The sequence below is a fragment of the Trachurus japonicus genome, chromosome 18 (genome assembly GCF_045865225.1).
Source record: "Trachurus japonicus isolate A0001 chromosome 18, Traja_1.0".
NCBI classification, from domain to species: domain Eukaryota; kingdom Metazoa; phylum Chordata; class Actinopteri; order Carangiformes; family Carangidae; genus Trachurus; species Trachurus japonicus.
In genome coordinates, this window is record NC_140924.1 from 26,532,745 (window position 1) to 26,551,027 (window position 18,283).

Below are 18,283 nucleotides of genomic sequence, written 5' to 3' on the forward strand. Positions count from 1 at the left end.
AGCCAGTGGGCAGATGGGGATCAAATTACATTCACCTTTTACCTGCACTCCTCTGCGCAATTAGCGTCACGCTTACTTGTCATTTCAAATTGACACACTGCTGTTGTGCTATGTAATTATTTACCCGCCTGGGGAATAACTCTGGTTTAACCACTAAATAATGACAGACACACACACACACAAGCACACACAAACCACTAAAGCACCTGTGCCCTATTTTATCTGAAATATGTTTAACATGCTTTTTACCATTACAGGCTGCTTGTCTATCTGCTAATTAAAGGCGTCTTTGTGTTGAGTGTGTCTCTCTAAAACTGATTCATTGTTGTGCAACGAACCCTTTAAAATCTTTCTGTGCTTTCACTGCTGTTTGAATTTTGGGGTTTGAGCATCAGGACCCGTTCTTCCTGTAGGTGTCCTCTTCTTTGCCTGTTCTTCTTTTTTTATTATTCTACAACAAATTTACCAAAAAAACCAAACAAAAAGGTCTTTTTTCTGCTCATGTTGTGGGAGGAGAGGGCTGGGTCCTGTTCTTCAAACCACAGAGGCCTTTATTACTCCACGTCTCCTCCTCTTCCTCCCCCTTAACCTGCCCCTCCTTACCCCACTCCCCCCACCCACCTTGGTCCCACAATATTAGAGTCAGGGTGTAAAGGAGAGAGAGAGGGAGAAAGGAAGAGGGACTATAAGCAATGGCAGCCATTTTCTTCTGCAGGGGGAGAGAAGGAAATCACACCCAAACAACAGCTTCTTTGATCTTGTGTCTTTTCTTGTGATAAATCTGTGTCTGTGATGCCTTTTGTTTTTGTTTTTGTACTCTTTTTAAAGGAAAAAAAAAAGAAAAAAAATCAAAACAATAAGCAAACATGAACTCTTGCTGATTTGTCCTTTTTGCTCTTGCTTCTTTTCTTTTTTTGATATTCTTTTTTTTTCCGTTTTTGCCAGTAATCTTTTTTGAATTTTCTCTTTTCTCTTTTTCCCCCCTTTTTTTCTTAACCCTAGGTCCGCTCACAAAAAAACATGATGAATCTTCAATGAACAAGCCTCGAGACGAAGGTATTTTTGTTGCATGTTTTTCCTTTTTTCTTGTTTTGAAGTCTTTTTGGGGGATGTGTACACATGCAGTAGAGTGGAAAACACACACACAAGTCAAACATCTCTTTAGGTGGGACTTTTGGATTATGAGCTGCATACCGATGTGTTGGTGTAAGTGTAATGTGCTGACCGTTGCAATCAAAGCGCTGCCTTTCCTATGCAAATCACTAGGCTTATGTAAGATGTGATGATCATGACGCCTGGCTGATGGAACACAGATACCCTCCATTACCAACCCATCTCCAGGCTGTTGTGTGTGTTTTCCAGAGGTCCTTGTCCCGCTCTCAAATAACAGAGAGCCTCGGACATCATCATCACCACCACTGTGCCCTTGAAAATACATTGGCCCACTAACAGCATTGTCCCCCATACCAAATTGTTGTCTGGATTTTCGAGCAACAAAGCACCTATTGAGATGAGCTTACACAATGAGGTGCATTATTATTGTGCCTCAATCCCCAGCTCAAGGATGAAATTGCTATTGAGTAAGGAGCGACACAAATATTAAGCTAGCCCCATTCCAAGTCAATGATGATAACATCAAATCAAGTGAGGCAAAAAATAAAAATTTGGGGACATCCAAGGACACTTCTGCCCCGCTCTGGAAGATTTGGGTCTAATCGGCTGCTAGAATAAGGACAGAGGACGCACAGCCGTCTGTTAATTTATCTCCCACCTGCAGCACATACACTGTGGAGGGGATCTTATCTGCACTTTCATCAACCTCCCCCTCGTCCTTGTTCTTTTGGACTTGTTTCCTGGAGAAAAAAAGATGACTGATGATATTTTGATACATATTTCTCTTTATGCTATTTTGAGGGTTGTGCGGGTGAATCTTTTTCTTGCTCCATGATGCTCTTTGATTTGGGGTATTTTTTGAAGTTGGGAGTTGGAGGAAGTTTGACACAAGAGGATTTTCTTGGTGATCAAACGCGCTGGCACAGACACAACTTTTTGAGCTGCCGCAGTCAGCAAGCAGTCGAAGGGAGTCGAGCCCAGTCGAGATGCTTTTCCCCCCCACCACCCCCCTACCACCCTCGCCCCTCCCCCTCCTCTAAATATGTCTTTCATCCCTCATCGTGACGTGCAATTAACCTCATTTGATTGGGAACCCGCTAATCCCATTTCACTGACTCCAGCTACAAAAGCTCCAACTGGAATTCATCTCAGGTACAGGAGCAGAACTGAACAGTCCCTGAATAAAAAAACAAAACATTCTAAAAATAATACTCAGGCATCAAGATAGACTTCATGTCCTTGCATGTGAAGACAGACAAATAAACACATGCACTGTATAACTCTGCAGATACAGATGATCTCCTTTGCATTTAACAGCACAAAACTGAAAAATACAACCTGCTCTCAAAGGAAATTAGCTCCAGTACAGCCCCATTAACTGCACTGGTTACCAGGGTCGTAGCCAAACTGTTAAAGTCCCCAGTGCAAGACAAAAAAAAAGAGAAAGAAAACATCAGTTACCAGCCTGTGAAATGATATAATGGTCTGACTTCTGTTTCAAAAACACACTGCACCTTCTCCTGGGATTTAACTCTAGTGGAAGAATACAAACTCCCTCCATTATATTAATCTGCCCCAAAACATTCACAGTTAAAGTCGCACCATGTTCAAAAATGTGTTTTTCTCATTGTTATTTCACTTGGGTGCTCCAGTTTCACTGTGCAGAGTGATGAATGGGCACAGTGTGATACTAGGAGTTTTCCTCTATTAGCGTACAGGCAGGAGTTTGTGACATCACAACTAGTGTAGAGGCTAATTGTGGTTCACTTGCACAAATGTGATTTGGGCACTCGAAACGTGCAGGGCTAATAAACTGAGAACTGACTTGAATAAAGTCGGGCACTTCTTGGGTCTAGCAAATAAAACAAGAAACAATATTTGCATATGCAGATTCTGGAGTTTAGTATATTAGATTTTAGATAGTATGATTTATTTTAGTTTAATTTAGTGGAAAAACACAGTTCCACCTCCTCTAATCCTTTGTATTTTAGATGTCAACACATTTATGAAAGGTTCTATATATAGGCACCATAAGTATAAAGCTGGATTTCCATGTCTTCTTTGATTAAAAAGCAGCTCTAGGTCCTTTATTAATACTGCGAGTTTCAAAGTGCTCAGTCCACAGTGAAATTCACACAGCCTGTACTCGATAGCTGAGCCTTCAAATGAGCCGTCAGGACTTCTGTAACTTTGTGATGTCACAACAGAGTCAAACCCACACAAGTTTCACCAACAATCCTGTTACAGGTTATGATTTCTCTAAGTGTTTACTTGAAATCAGATATATTTCCATTCAGCAGCCAATCAGAAGAGAGGGTCAGAGCCTCCTCCCTTTTGATTGGCTGACTGACCTTTGTTACCAGAGAGACAGGAGATGTAAAACTATAATGCGATGGGTTTTGGGTCTTAAAACTGCAAATATTTCTTCGTATCGATGAACAATTCAAAGAAAACACAGCACAGGTGTAAATGCTGGACCCTTACATGAACCTGTGTGTGGTGAAGAATAAAAGTATAAAGAAATCTAAGTAGTCAACAGAGTATTTATAACTTAAAACATCAAAAATGAATCTAAACAACTGCTCCTTTGATGCACAGGAGGCGCACTATTACTGTAGAGACAATGCAATGCAAATGTAGCTCTGCTACAACGGCTGCATTATGCAGAAATGATATTAATGCACATGTCCTTTTGCTTGGACTCTGCCTGGTGGAAATGATTCATACACCAACTCAGGGCTGTAGCACTTCCACACTTCTGCTAAGCCTGACCTGTGCTTTGTTCCACCCTGAGGCGATGCACCACTGCCTGTCAAAGACCTGCAGTGTTTGAGCTGCTGCACAAATAAAGATTTCAGTGTAAGAAACTCAACTCCGAGCGCAGAGAGTGTTAGAAGAACAAGAAAAAAAAAACTTCCATTACGCCGACACTCAGTTGGCTCCTTAATTATTATTTTCTAAGCAACAAAATAACTCTCTTAACGTGGTGGATGGTTTTCAGTGAGAGAGTTAAAAAACTGCACGGGCAGCTTTTATCTGATCACAGCCACAGTGAAGTGCAGTCAGTTCATCCAGTCCGTCCACCATTTTGTCCTCATTCTTTCAGCAGCGTATCAACTGCCTTTTCAAATTGGCGTTCTTTTAAGCTGTATATTCTAGGCCATGCACAAACCTATTCATGAGCTGTTCTATACAAGTAGAAGAAGGGTGTAGTGTACACCGCTACACCGCAGGAGAGCCACGAGGAATTAAAGACGGCTTCACACCGCAGCAGCAACAGCCGCTCGCTCTCTGCTCCTGCATCAGGTGTTGGAGAGCAAAGGCTGCTGGGCCGCGGCGCCGCTCGCTGTTGATGTTCAAAAAAAAAAAGATTGATAGAGCTCACAGCGCACAGGACCGGAGTGTGTGTGCGCGCGCGTATTATGTGTGCGCGGAGAGGAGGGAGATTAGAAACCACAGCGAGACCGAGCTAAATCAAGACAGAGACGGCCAGAGTGTGTTACCAGGCAGTCCTGTGTGTCAGCTCTGATCACAGACAAATCAGAACCACCTGAGCCCCAAACCTGGAACATATTTCTGCCAGGAACAATGTCACCTCACACACACACACACACACACACACACACTGAGTATAATATAAACAGGGCCACACAGTACAAACCCCTTCACAGGAAATACTCCATCAAAACCAAACTGACAGGCCCAGAGTTGATGGCATTACCATTTAAATGATGGTATGTGATGGAGTCTCCTACATCACACATGTTTAATGATTAAAATGACTATAGTGATGGGAATAAAGCAACAACAATGCATCAATAAAGGCATTGTTGAAGCAGTTTTTATATCACAGCTGCACGACTTAAGTTCTAACAGTCTAATATAGTTAATTCCTCATTTCTCCACTGCTTCATTATTTTTGTCTTTTAAAAAAAAGGCAGAGGGAGGATTGAAGAGAGACACAGGGGGTTAGTGAGGACTTATGATAGATAGGAAAAAGTGGAAGAAAAAAGAGAAGTATGCTACTGTATTTAGCTGCTACTTCTCATATTCTTCCTCTAGCCTTTACCAGCGTGCAATGTTTTTCATCCTTTCAAGGCCAAACATCGATTTTTCCAACATTAAGCATGTAGATTATGTGACGGATCGAAACAGGCTTTGGCTTTTTCCAATAACGCAGTCAAGTTTTCCTCGTCATCAGTGGTGATGATAAGAACATGAACCGTCCAGCTGGGTGTTTAATTACAGTATGATATTGAGTATCATTAATCAATGGAAGCAGAGGGTCGGTTTTAGATTTTACCTTTGATGATGCTGTTACATACCCTGGAATTATACATATCACCTAATTTTTATTTTACAGTTGCATAAAACCTTCTGCTACAATATTATCTGAAACAGTGAGATATAAAGTTTATAGATGAACTGGCTCTCGTTCCTCTCAAGGTCTGTTCAACTGGAGGACTATACTGACAGCTGTATTATTACATGCATCTCCTGATGCATTAATTACACAGGAATGTCACTTTATGATCGATTTCATACTTAATTGTGATTTATTGTAATTTATTAGAGGGAACGTTGGCTTTATTCTGTAATAAGGAGCCATAGATGAAGAGATTTGTTCAGAATCAGAGCAAGGCTACGTGAACTGAACATGTTTATGGTGAAATGAAGAGATCAGGAGGATTAGTCTGTTATGTATTTAGTTCACAGATAAAGTCAGAGAATGAATATTAACGATAAATTGCGTTTTCTGACCACAACATAGATAATATGTATTTGTGCTGCATCACTGTAATAAAGAACTGGCTTACTTTTTATATTTGATTGTTGACATTAGGACATTGTCATTAATTTTGTGTTTTTGTGTAAAATCCAGGTACTCTCAAGTCAATCAAGTATTGATCAATAAGAATGTGTCTGCAGCACCAAAGACATAGGATATGATTTGTTACGATGTGATGCCATGCAATGCAATATGATTTGATGAGCTAAGATACAATATGATACACTAAGATGAGATACAATGTGATATAAGACGCAATAAGATAAGATACAATGTGATACGATACAATACGTTGTGATACAGTAAGATACAATGTGATGACATAAGATAAGATACAGTATAATATGATACGATACGATGCAATAAGATAAGATACAATGTGATATGATACAATACGATATGATATGATACGATGAGATACAGTAAGATACGATTACAATATGGAACGGTATGATATATGATAAGATACAACATGATATACAAAGATGGAATGTGATACAATACGATAAGATACGATGAGATTCTATAAGATACGATACAATATGATACGATACGATGAGATACAATAAGATAAGATATAGTGTGATATGATATGATACAATCTGATATGATACGATATGATATGGTACAAAATGGCTTGATTAGAGACAGTTTATCTCAGCCAGGGTATTGTAAATAACTCATGCTTTATTCTGCATAGCAGCAGTGCACAAGTTCAGGGTTTGAAATGAACTCTCTCCAAGCATCAAATTGTAAAAAAGTAGCAGTAAAATGCTGCTGTTTTGCTCAAAGCAAAAACAATGGCTTTGTATCGAACAGGCCTTTGATGAACTGCCTGCAACAGCAGCTCTACAGAAAGTGCTCCTCCACTGGCCGGGTGGCTGAGCATGGTTTACTGAATCAGCTTTTAATTAATGCCTTTTAATTGAATATGTCGGATAATAGCAGAAAGTGATGTGGATGCCATACAGCAAGTGTATATTTCTGGCTGCGCAAGATTAGTTTTAGTCTTGTGAGTTAATTTCACATGATTACTGAGCATTGAGTATCAGCAGAGACAGAGGGGGAGAGAGGACGGGGAGCGGAAGACCAGAAAAAAAATGGGCAAAAGAGACGTAAAGGGGTGTCGGTTAGATTTATAGCGGCGCCAGACGAAGCTGCGTCTTAATGCTTTGTGTTTGTTGATGGCGAGCTAGATGAAAGACAGGGAGCCGGAGTGGTTTTATTACAGAAACAAAAGGAGACATTTACAATGCTCTCTCCTGGATGGTGTGGAGGAATAATACGAGTTTGTCGTTGTCTCTGTGAGGCAGACAGACTTTTGTCTCAAGCGCTCTGTTTTTCTGACTGCATCAATATATTTTTCTTAATTTCCTCCTCTTTTTCTGTTACTCTCTCCACCTCTTGCTCCTCTTCCTCCTCTCCGTCTATCTGTATTATGTGGCGTTTCCACCGTGGTTATAATATATATAACTCTGCTAACAGACGCCAGCCTGTGGGCAATGCAGCATCTCCTCATATCGGCTTCTCTGTTCACGCTCTCAGACCCCCCCACCCCCCCAGTCTTACAGCACTCACCCGCTGCCTCTCGTTTTGAGAAACAGCGCCATGTGAGGAGGGACACTTGGCATGTTTCTTCATTTTCATCTAATTAAGAGCATCCAGGCAGATGCTCTCCTGCTAAATCTTCCCATTTCCTGTCGGCTTTTCACCGTGGACACCGTGTAATATTCAATGTAATGTACAATAACACATTCTAAAAGCCAAATCTCTAAATTGTGGAACACAAAAGGACAAGGAAACTGCAAGCAATCAGCAGTGGAAAATGTGCAGACCGGCCTCCATTCTATTATTTCGTTTTTTTTGTCACAATTTTTACATCCTTATGTGCTGAGTACAAATTACTTTATAAGAGGATTTTGAATGGAATGAGGCGGCACATGGACAAGATTGGGTAGCATATTGAAAAATGATGAAAGGAGAATGGAAAGAAAAAAAAACATTAAGGAGCAGATGATGTGGAAATGTAAAAATAAAACAACACAACAGGGCAGTGTGGTGCAGGAAACCACACACACACTATAGCGTGACAAAGAATTATAAAAAAAAAAAAAAAAAAAAAGTCCAACATGGAACGGAATAGATTCCTCTGCAGGAAAAGATCAACAGCGCTGTCAAGTCAACTTTATTTTAACATTACTACAGAGACTCAATCTCTTGTCTCTTTCTCTCTTGCTGGACCCGTGGGTTATTTGCTGCTGAATCTCCCTGCCTCCCCATTACCTCCACGCTCGGCCCACGTCGTGTCAAGGTTGTGTCAATATCATGTCGAATATACACCTACTCTGTTGCGCACTGACAGATAATATTTTATTGAGTTTGAAACCCTTTTGACAAGACAAAGGAAGTGAAGAGGAGGGGAAAGGAGGCTGGGAAAGGATTGGAAAATACTGGAGAGATGGAGCAGGGCAGTGAATGAGACAGAGAGAAATGGAGGGGGGGAGAGGGAGCTAGCTGGTGCTGTCCTGCCTGACAGCTAGCTCAGAGCTTGGGAAAAAAGCTCTACACAGTTTTTTTTTTCTTCTCACTTGGCTGCATTTATCGCCATGTGTAATGGCTATAAGGGACTGAGGGAAGCCGCACTGAAGCCTGGCTCAGCTCCTCTTTCACTTTCCAGCGAGGACCTCAGTGAATGCCCCCAATGCCGGCTTACAGCTAGCCAAGAGCTATTGTGGGGCTCTTTAATCCAAATCAATAAACTTTAAAGTGCTCACTGAAACAAATGAAGTTTGGAATCGTCGAAAACGCTTTGCGGAGAAGAAGACCTCCCAGCGAGCTCTGGTTGAGATCAGTAGCATTAGCGAGGCGTCGCAGAATCATACCCCAGTAGGACCGGGTGCTGCACGCTTTAGCGGCTGAAATGTACATTCGAGCATAAGATGGAAGCAAGGGAGCATTTAAATCTGTCAGTCAAGTGTGCACATTGTGAAATGAGAAGAGAAGCGAGCATTGTGCAAGCGCTGTGGAGTTCCACCTGCTTGAGTGGTTCAGATGCAGCTCTACCAATGGATGATGATCTGTGACGGCTGCTCCGTTGTCTCAGTGGCTACAGGAGTAGTTTGTTTACTATTTATGTCTTTATCCCTTTTACCAAAACCTTGTAATGAAAATGCAACATTGAAGAGAGATGGATGGAGCTGTTGATCAAAGAGACTTCAGAGCAGGACTGAACTATGGCCGCCCTTTCACCCAGTGCTGCCGTCTCAGAACTGAACCCAGCAGTGGAGGGTTGGAGCTGTGATCTGAGGTGTGACTGAGGAGATTTAGCGGAAAAAACAATATGTGGCATTTATTTGAAGCTTTTGTTTTAAAAGAAAAAGGGCCCAGTGTTCCAAATCTGTCTGTGTTGTTTCAGATGAAAACACTGACATTAAACATTAACACTGAGCAGATATTTTCAAATCTGTCCCCAGGAAATGAAGTTTTATATGCTGCTAATTTGCAACAGCAAATATGTGCAGAGAGAAAAATATATTGCCACTGGAGAAAACATTTTTAATGAAAGTATCTGCAACGTGTCATACTGACTGAATCAGTCAAATCTTCGTGGCAACATGTTTGTTTTGCTTCACTGTTCTGACTCACAGCTCACAGCAACTCAAGCTTCTTTTTATATTCTCACAGCACTTCAGATCAGAATCTGGGCTCTACACAAAACACAGAGCTTCTCTCAGGCACAGACACCAGAGTATTAATCACAGGTGGTCAGTTTTAAAGGAGATATATAATGCCCCTTTAACCACAAAGCAAAATAGTTCCCAAATGTCTTAAAGCCATGTCTGTGTTTGGTCAAAATACCCCAAGGATCAACGTCACACCCTTTTATCCGTTCAAATCCTGTTCAGAACAGTTGGTTTCAGTGCCCGTCCCTTTAAAACAAAATGAGCCCTGCCCCCTCTACCGGTACCGGTACTCACAGGTAGGGGTAGTATTATGCAAATTTGAAAACTAATGACATCATTGTATGACATTCGACAACTCAGGGAACAGCTCATAAAACCACACAGATTTCACCCTCTAGTCTGCAAGTTACAGATTCTTTTTGGGTCAATTCTCACATTTTGGGGGCCAGAAGGTCAAACACCCAAATATATGTTAAAGAGCCTTCGAAAAGTGATATTTCCATAATATGTGATGGTAATCTGTGAGTAGAAGCATTCATTATTGGCCAATCAATTGGGTCATCCTTAGATGTACATTAGTCAAAACTGACTCCATCTGGAAAGGTTCATCAAGCACAGGCCCAGGGGCCCCTAGGGGTCACTGGGCACAGCCTCTGTTTGAGCTGACTATTTGAGATTGATCACAAACCAACCAAAAATAAAAATGGAAGCACAAAGAAACACAATAGAACCAAAATAATAGGTGCAAAACAAGTACAGAGACAGAATCACAAATTATTTTTGCGAAAAGAGAAGAAAAAAATGAAACTTGGACTGTGGACGATCACTGGAGACAGTTGGTATCAGGTGGAACGATTCCATCAGTCACATCCCAACATGATTTTCAACAACAAATGAAGAACTTTCACTTGTGTTGTTTTTGGTGTAGTTGTATACAATACAGGGAATTTGTGAGTTTGTTGAAGCTAAATTGGAAAACCAGTCAGGTAAGGGTGTGACAGCTCAAGAGAAAAGTGCAATTTGCCTCTGCAGTGACAGTCTAACGTTGAGGGCCGACAGGATGAGATAAGTGGCTGCTGAAAAGACATATACCACCTGCACCCCCCCACCTGGGGTAACACAAACAGGAAGATCCCTATGCATGCGAGAAAAAAAAAAAGTCTGATTAAAAATGAACGACTGTGCACATTCTCACATCAATGCACGCACCCCGCAGTGAACCGTCACCAGGCTCCTGCCGCTGCCGCTGTATGGAGGCTCCCAGAGATCACAGCTCAAACTGCATACCTGCTGAGGACTCGCACGCTCACACGCTGCACTGACACACGCCGCATGAAAGAGGCATCAACTCTCTCATTGTGCGCACACGTCCCGCTCTGCCGTTACATGTTGAGCTCAGTCGCTTTGTTAAGTTATAAAAGTTCCGCTCACTGTGACCAGCCGCTTCTTTTTCCAACCTCTGTTGTCTCCTTCTCACTTTGTACTCTCTGTGTTTGTGTGTTTTCACCTGGATTGTATTGTAACTGTCGGAATAGCATTCCAATTAAGGAGGTATTGTTATGTATGAGATGGAGAGCAGTGGGTAGTGGCAGGGCTGACAGCATTACTTAATGGGAACGCTGGTGTCTGAATGGAGACGACAGCCGAGCCTCTCTACACCCAATTTATTGTTTCTCTGCTCGTCCTGCTGGAACTCATGCGCTCACAAATCGAAAAAGAATATATTACTTCCACAAGGTAATATGGCAAAACACACCATGAGCCTCTGTGTTTATGTGCCTTGAATGTTATTATGTTATCACGCACAAATCTGTAAGCAATGCCTTTATGTGGACGGTTCATCAAAACATATTCATTTACAAGCATTCGATCTGCACAAAAGCGGAAAAGGCGCATATATACTTCACTTATTAAGTGAAGTATATATTAGTTAATTACATTAAAAGATGTGACAGAAATATTCATCAATTAGCCATTTTTCATCTAAGATTGAAAGAGTCTCACGGTGTAATTGCTGTTCGACTCGAACGACTCAAGTGTGTTTACAGAACACTAGACAAAACTGACCGAAGGTGAGTAACTGCACAGGTCTATTGAGCACAGAGCAGGGGTCAGAGGGGTCAGGGAACCCCTGCACCGGAGCTCCTGTTTGAAGTTGCTTTTCTTCTTGGAAAATAAAACTTCAAAGAGATTTAGAATGACCACGGACAACAAGAAGAGGAACTCAACAACTATAAGAAGACAAAAGATGACTGCAAAAAGTAGTACAATACAAGAAGACAGAATAAATGGAGTGTTAAAAACTGACTACAAAGTCACACAAAACAACCAAAACAGATGCAATACAGCTGTGAAGAAACTTTAAAATGTACAGAGGGATGTAAAATGAGCACAAACACATGCAATAGACTGCAAAATAGAAACGATAAAAAGACCCAAAACCACAAGCTTACAGAGATGACGCCTCTATTCTCTGGTCTGGGGCCTTTTAGACCTTGTCCACACGAAAACGGAGCTTCACCCAAAACGATTTTTTTCTTTCTTTCTTGTTTTGAAAAAAATCTCTGTAAACAAGGCATCGTCTCGAGAAATATCTGCATACGCATGGATCCACTGAAAATGACTACATGAAAACACTGGGGCTGCTTTTTCAGATTGTCCCACTCTGGGACCCGTTTCCAAAAAATATAGTCCCCCCTAAAAAAAACAAAACAAAACAAAAAAACGCTGTTTCCATCTGGACGAAATGACGAAACAATAAAAAACATATGCAGATTCAGTTAAATCCGTATCAGTGCGGACGGGCTCTTACATTAGTCTGTGCTGAGGGATCCATCCTTAAAAGTGACACAATGAAATAGAGAAGCCAGACACCCACAGTAAATCCACACAAACCAAAAAGCACCAAATAATAGAATATTTAGCTCTCAAAACCACAAGTAAGCCTGAATAAATCCCACGCAGATTTTTTCGAGTCCAGTCCAACTCCTTCATTAAAAAAGCTGTTATTGATGAGGACGTCTCATGTATTCTCAATTCTCACATGTATAGTCATTGCAAAGCTATAGAAACCTGTGCTCTTCTAAAATGTTTAAGGTAACTTAACAGATTTAGTATTTTTATTTGTTTTTGTTGTTGTTGTTGTTGTTTTGTAAGGTGACCTTGAGTGCCACCTCTAAATAAAATGCATTATTATTATCATTAACACACAGATACAAACTGAGCAAAGTCACACGCATGAACAATTCACTTCTCACTAGTGATGGAGCTGATACTGATATCAAGTGAACAGCGAGTGAAAAAGACTCGATGAGTTTGTCTAATATCTGCTGGCACAGAGTTCTGCTCTGGTGTTGCTTGAATAGAAGCAGAGTCTTTTCACACTGATGCTTTTCAAGTTTGCAAGTCACTCTCAATTTAAAATATTGCTGCAGCGCCGAGGGGGGCAACTGTGCAATGTTTAATCTAAAACATATATTTACATATTTTACCAAATCAAAACAAGTAGAGGGGTTTAGATTCATCCGAGCGTATAGGTGTAAGAATTAAACACAGCTCTGTTTTCCTGCAAACATGCATTCTGAGTGGGTGATTGTGTGTGAAGACTCGCTCTGAGTACATCCATATAGGGGGAGGAGGTGGGGGGGGGGTGTAAGAGCCGGCCCCTGGATCCCAGCCTGTGTCAACGAGGCCTCCCAACAACACACACTCACACTCATTCAGTCCCAATTAGACCCCAGACACCCTGTGAAACCAGGGCTGGAACGGCAGCCCCAGTAATGGCCAGATCGTTAAAGGAGGGAGAGAGAAGCAGCGAGGGGGCAGAGAGGCTGAGTGAGAGGGAGGTGAATTGGGGATAATGAGAGGTTGCAAGAGGACAGACGAGGAGGGAGACGGGGATGGGAGTTGGAGCGTGGTTGATCACATTTTATTCATAGACTTTCACAAATGTGCAAATACAAAGGGAAGAAACGCGTGTGCATCTAAATGTCCATGCATGATTGCTTGAGAGCTTTCCGCTCACACTCGTTCCAATACATTTTAAAATAATAACCTGCAGCATATGCAGTATAAAAATCCATATTGCTCTCTATTAGTGGTACGACTAATTCATCACAGCGCTGTTAAACCTTGAGCTGGCTCGTGAGTGTTCCCACCTATTGCACAAACGATATAGAGGAAACATTTACAGCTGAGCTCTAAGCCTTTACTGTCACACTTCTTACCATTAACCACACACCCAGGCCCCAACCTCTACTAGACTTTACTGTTGTGAATGTAAGGAAACATAACTTTGAATTGATAGTTCAACATTTTGGCAAATTCACCTATATTGCCATAATCCCTCTAGTTTTTAGCTGTTTTTAGATTGGCGGGGCAGAGACGTGAGCTCTGCACAGCGTGCAGTACTTTCGGCTTTCCCTCATCAAACACATCAAACACTTAATCCAACAACTCCAAAACGCTCTCATGGACAAGTTGTGACCTGCACATTCACCACACTATGAAATAATAATGTGACATTACGAGATGGAGTTGTTTCCAAGGCAAATACATAGCCGGAACTGCATTCCAGATATGGCTGCTGGGCAGAGTGATTTCAAAAGCGCAAGTAGTAGCGTCACAACTTCTTCACAAGAGTGTTTTGGAAAGCTGAACAGCCCTGCCGATCTAAAAACAGCTTGCACGGACAATTAAAGGTAATGAACCTACTCCTATGACTATAAGGGTTATGGCAATAGGTGAATTTGCCAAAATGTTGAACTATCCCTTTAATAGAATGTTTATTGGCTAATCTTTTTTATTTTCTAATGATAAAAGAGGGACCTACTTAACACATGCACAACAAAAGGCTGAAAAAAGGAGATGAAAGAGGTAGAATTGTTTCACAAGCAATGAGGCCTAAGGATAACCTATTTGTTAACAAGAAATAACGTTCTGTGGCCATTTTTTTAGTTTTACTACCACTTCATAGCTAACGTTAGCATTAGCAGCTGTTAATTAACCAGTCTAGAATTGTGAATTAGGGATAAATCTTTATCCCTTTACTCATCAACAGGATAGCATTAGCTTGCTAATTTCGCTGTACTTCTGTATAGATTCTGATTCTAACCAGTTAGCTGCGGCCGATCTTGTCACTTTATAGTGACTTATAGGTAGTTATTTTAGATTATTCTATTGATATTTTCTGTGTGATCGGGTGTGTTTTTGTGTTTTCCATGGTACCACAGACTTAAGATGCAAATGGACACACTCATGTAAAATTTAGGGTATTTTGTTGCTGGTCCAGCGTGGAGAATGTGCCGATTGAGAAAAGGAAAGCGAGGAAGAGGAGCAGAGGGGTCAGCCGCAGTCCAACAGGCTTAAGGCTGAAAGAAAGGGATGTGGAAAATGGGAAGAAGAAGGCTGTTATGAGGGAAAAGAGGGAGAGCCAGCAGTGGGAAAACAAGGACAATGCCCGTGTTTGTGTCGTCTTTGTCACTGTGGCATTTTGGAGGACAGAAGGGCTGTGTGCCTGGATGTGTGTGTGTGTATTTGCTTCCCCATCCACTCAATTTGTGGAATTGATCTGCTCCCTAATAGTGAGCAAAGTGAAAAGTCAGCCTAATCCAACCACTATTTATAACACAGATGGGAGAGAGGAGGGGCTGAGAGATATAATTTAACAATAGAAGTGCTACAAAAGCCTATGACAGAGAGATGAGGAAACGATAGAGGAGGACAAATAGATACAGAGAGGGAAAGAGAAAGGAAGACTACTCAGTGCAATTGGAATAAAAACAAGAAGCTTGAATATGCTGGGCTTGTAGCCGAGGTATGAGAGGGGTTACAAATAGACTCTCACAGCGAGAGGCCGGCCAGTGGTAGATTAAGACAGAGGGAGACAGAGCGAGAGATGAAAAGAGAGAGGGTATCACAGAGAAAATGGAGATCAGAAAACAAACAAGAGGAGAAGATGAGAGGGGCCAGGGTGGTGGCAGCTGCTGGAGGACCAGAGAGAAAGATAAAGAATGGGAAATAGATTGAGAGCAACAGGAAGCTAGTGAGGAAAGAGGGGAGAGCACTTGCTGGTGACAAGAGTGAGAGGCAGGAAAAAGAGGGATGGATGGACAGACAGAGAAAATTGGACAGGAGTACCTTTGTTGTTTTTTTGGGGGGGAGATGTTATTGAGTCTAATAAGAGTATGTGTTGTTACAGAGGCCAGGACAGCTCCTCTTATTCCCAGTGGTCGTACTTGTCTCTTTTCTCTCCTTTGCTCTGTTCTCTTTCTTTTTTTCTTTTCTTTTTTCCTCGCCCACACTTAATCTGCTGAGGGAGAGGAGAAGCACTGCTGTCTGGTTTTGGGGAAGAGGAAGTAGATGCAGGAGGTGTTGAGATCCAAATACAAAGAGAGTGAAGGAGAGGCAGTCACCTCAGGGACCAAATAACACTGCTGCTAAAGCCTGCAGTTCTTTATGTGGCCACTTGGTGCTGGTTCCAGTGGGTCTGTCTCCATATACACTCATGGTAAAGTGTTGCATGTTTATATTTGATCACAGTTTACAGTTATGTATACATTTGGGCTGCTTTGAGTGACAGGTGGGTGATCTTATGTTTGCCAAAAACCAGCATGCATCTCAGCATCTCACATGCCCTACTTTTTTTTTTCTTTGGATTAGCCACATGTTAGATTGAGGCAGACACTGCTGTTGCCAAGATAGCAACTGCAGAGCAGCCTGCTCCCAGCTTTAAAATCACTTATTGGTAAGGTCATAGACAAGGTAGACAAGGTAATATGAGGATAAACACCACGCGTACAGAACCAATCAAGCTCAAAGATGACACACTGGAGGAAGTAGAGTCCTTCACATATTTATGTCTACCTATGTGCTATGTTATGGGATATGTGCAATGCTGTTGGATTAATATGGCTGAGGTGTATTGTTCTTTTGTTTTTTGTTTTTGTCATTGTGGCCATTAAGGCATTTATGGCGCAGCTACAGTGTCCAAGACAAATTTCCCTGAACGGGACAATAAAGTTTATCTTATCGTATCGTATCGTATCGTATCGTATCGTATCGTATCGTATCGTATCGTATCGTATCGTATCGTATCGTATTTGGGGAGTGTGATTGACAACAAGGGAGGAACAGAGGCTGATGTAAAAGCAAGAATAGGCAAGACCAGAGTGGCCTACTCAGAAACATCTGGCGCTCCAGAGAAATAAAAGAAGTAACTAAAATAAGAATCTTGAACTCTCGTAAAATCTGTGCTGTTCTATGGAGCCGAGACCTGGAGAATGCTGAAAACCACAATCAGTAAAGTGCAAACCTTCATCAACAGCTGCCTAAGAAGAATTCTGAAGACCTACTGGCCAGACAAGATCACAAACGAGGATATGTGGACAAGGACGCACCAACTATGGATGAAATAGGACTAAGAAGATGGGATTGGATAGGACTCTAACTTGGAACCCAGACACCAAGAAGATGGAATACAGTTCTAAAAGAAAGCCAGTGACTGAGTGCTCTGGAGGTCCCTTGTTGATGGCTTATACCCAGAAGGGGTGTAAGCATAGACAAGGTGCAGGTGCTCAGTACATTGTTACAACCATGCAGCTTAAGCTTTCTTCATGTGATTTCTGAACAAGAAGTCACATTTTCATGACACCAGGGGTCACCAAAAATCAGTTTAAAATATATTTGGGATACTGGATGGATACTGCAGACATGTGAAACCTCATAGCAGGAGCTGTTAGATTATGTTTAGGTTGGTTTGTTCTGTAGAAGCATATTGAGCTGGAAGGTGGCTGTTTGCTCACTGTTGCAGGGAGTGAAGTTGGTGTAAACAGAGTACAAACAATGATAAGATCATCCAGACTCCATGATGGTACTGTAGGAGAGTGAGAGCCAGGTCACCATGAGAGCCAGGTCACCATGATCTGTACTGGTGCCGAGCATGTCAGGTACCACAGACAGGAAAACATCTGGAACATTGGGAAAGAGTGAAGTACACCACGCACACACACATGCTGAGACGCCCACTCGTATTTGGTCGAAGTTCAAGATAAGTGAAATTGAGAAATGTCCACCCCCCCTTCATTGGTAGTTAGGATTGCCAAAGAGTCTGGTAAACATGCTGAAGCCTATCCACCCAACACACACACAGCCTGTCTTCAGTATAAAGGCACCTCACTTTCTGTAATGTTGGAGATGTCTCAACTACATAGGGCTGCTGCATAGTTGTTTTCAAGGTAAATTCGTTCAAAAATGCTGATGCGCGTTCCTGTCGGGGGCAGTTTTTTGGCAAGCAGTCTCTGTATTTGCCCCAAAAACAACTCTGTCTCGTAACGTTCTGTTATTATCTCATAGCGTGGTGAATGTGCAGGTCACAACTTGTCCACCAGAGCATTTTGGAGTTGTTGGATTGTGTATTTGATGAGTTTGATGAGGGAAACCATGAAATCCCATTAGCAGCTCGCGGCTCTGCTCTGCTGTTCTAAAAATAGCTTGCACTGATAATTAAAGATAACAAACCTACTCCTAAAACTATAGGGATTATGGCAATGGGCCAATTTACCAAAATGTTGAACTATCCCTTTAAGTCAATTGAAAACTTTCTAAATTAAATTCTAAAACACTCTGAGCTGTGTATTTTCTGTCAGTGCATGATCTATTTCACTTTACATGACAATCTGATAAACTCCAGAGGTGAATG

General features: G+C 41.7%; 1 protein-coding gene across 2 annotated transcripts in view; it reads left to right on the plus strand.

The window, feature by feature from the left end:
- nlgn2a (neuroligin 2a) overlaps positions 1–18,283 on the plus strand; it is a 214,014-nt gene that overhangs the window by 111,906 nt on the left and 83,825 nt on the right. Inside the window, exon 3 of one of the 2 annotated variants that reach the window (XM_085806187.1) lies at positions 1,003–1,056. The exons of the other annotated variant lie outside the window; for it this stretch is intronic. Coding sequence (XP_085662313.1) covers positions 1,003–1,056 — 54 coding nt within the window. The remainder of the gene's footprint in view (positions 1–1,002; positions 1,057–18,283) is intronic. 2 annotated transcript variants of the gene reach the window in all.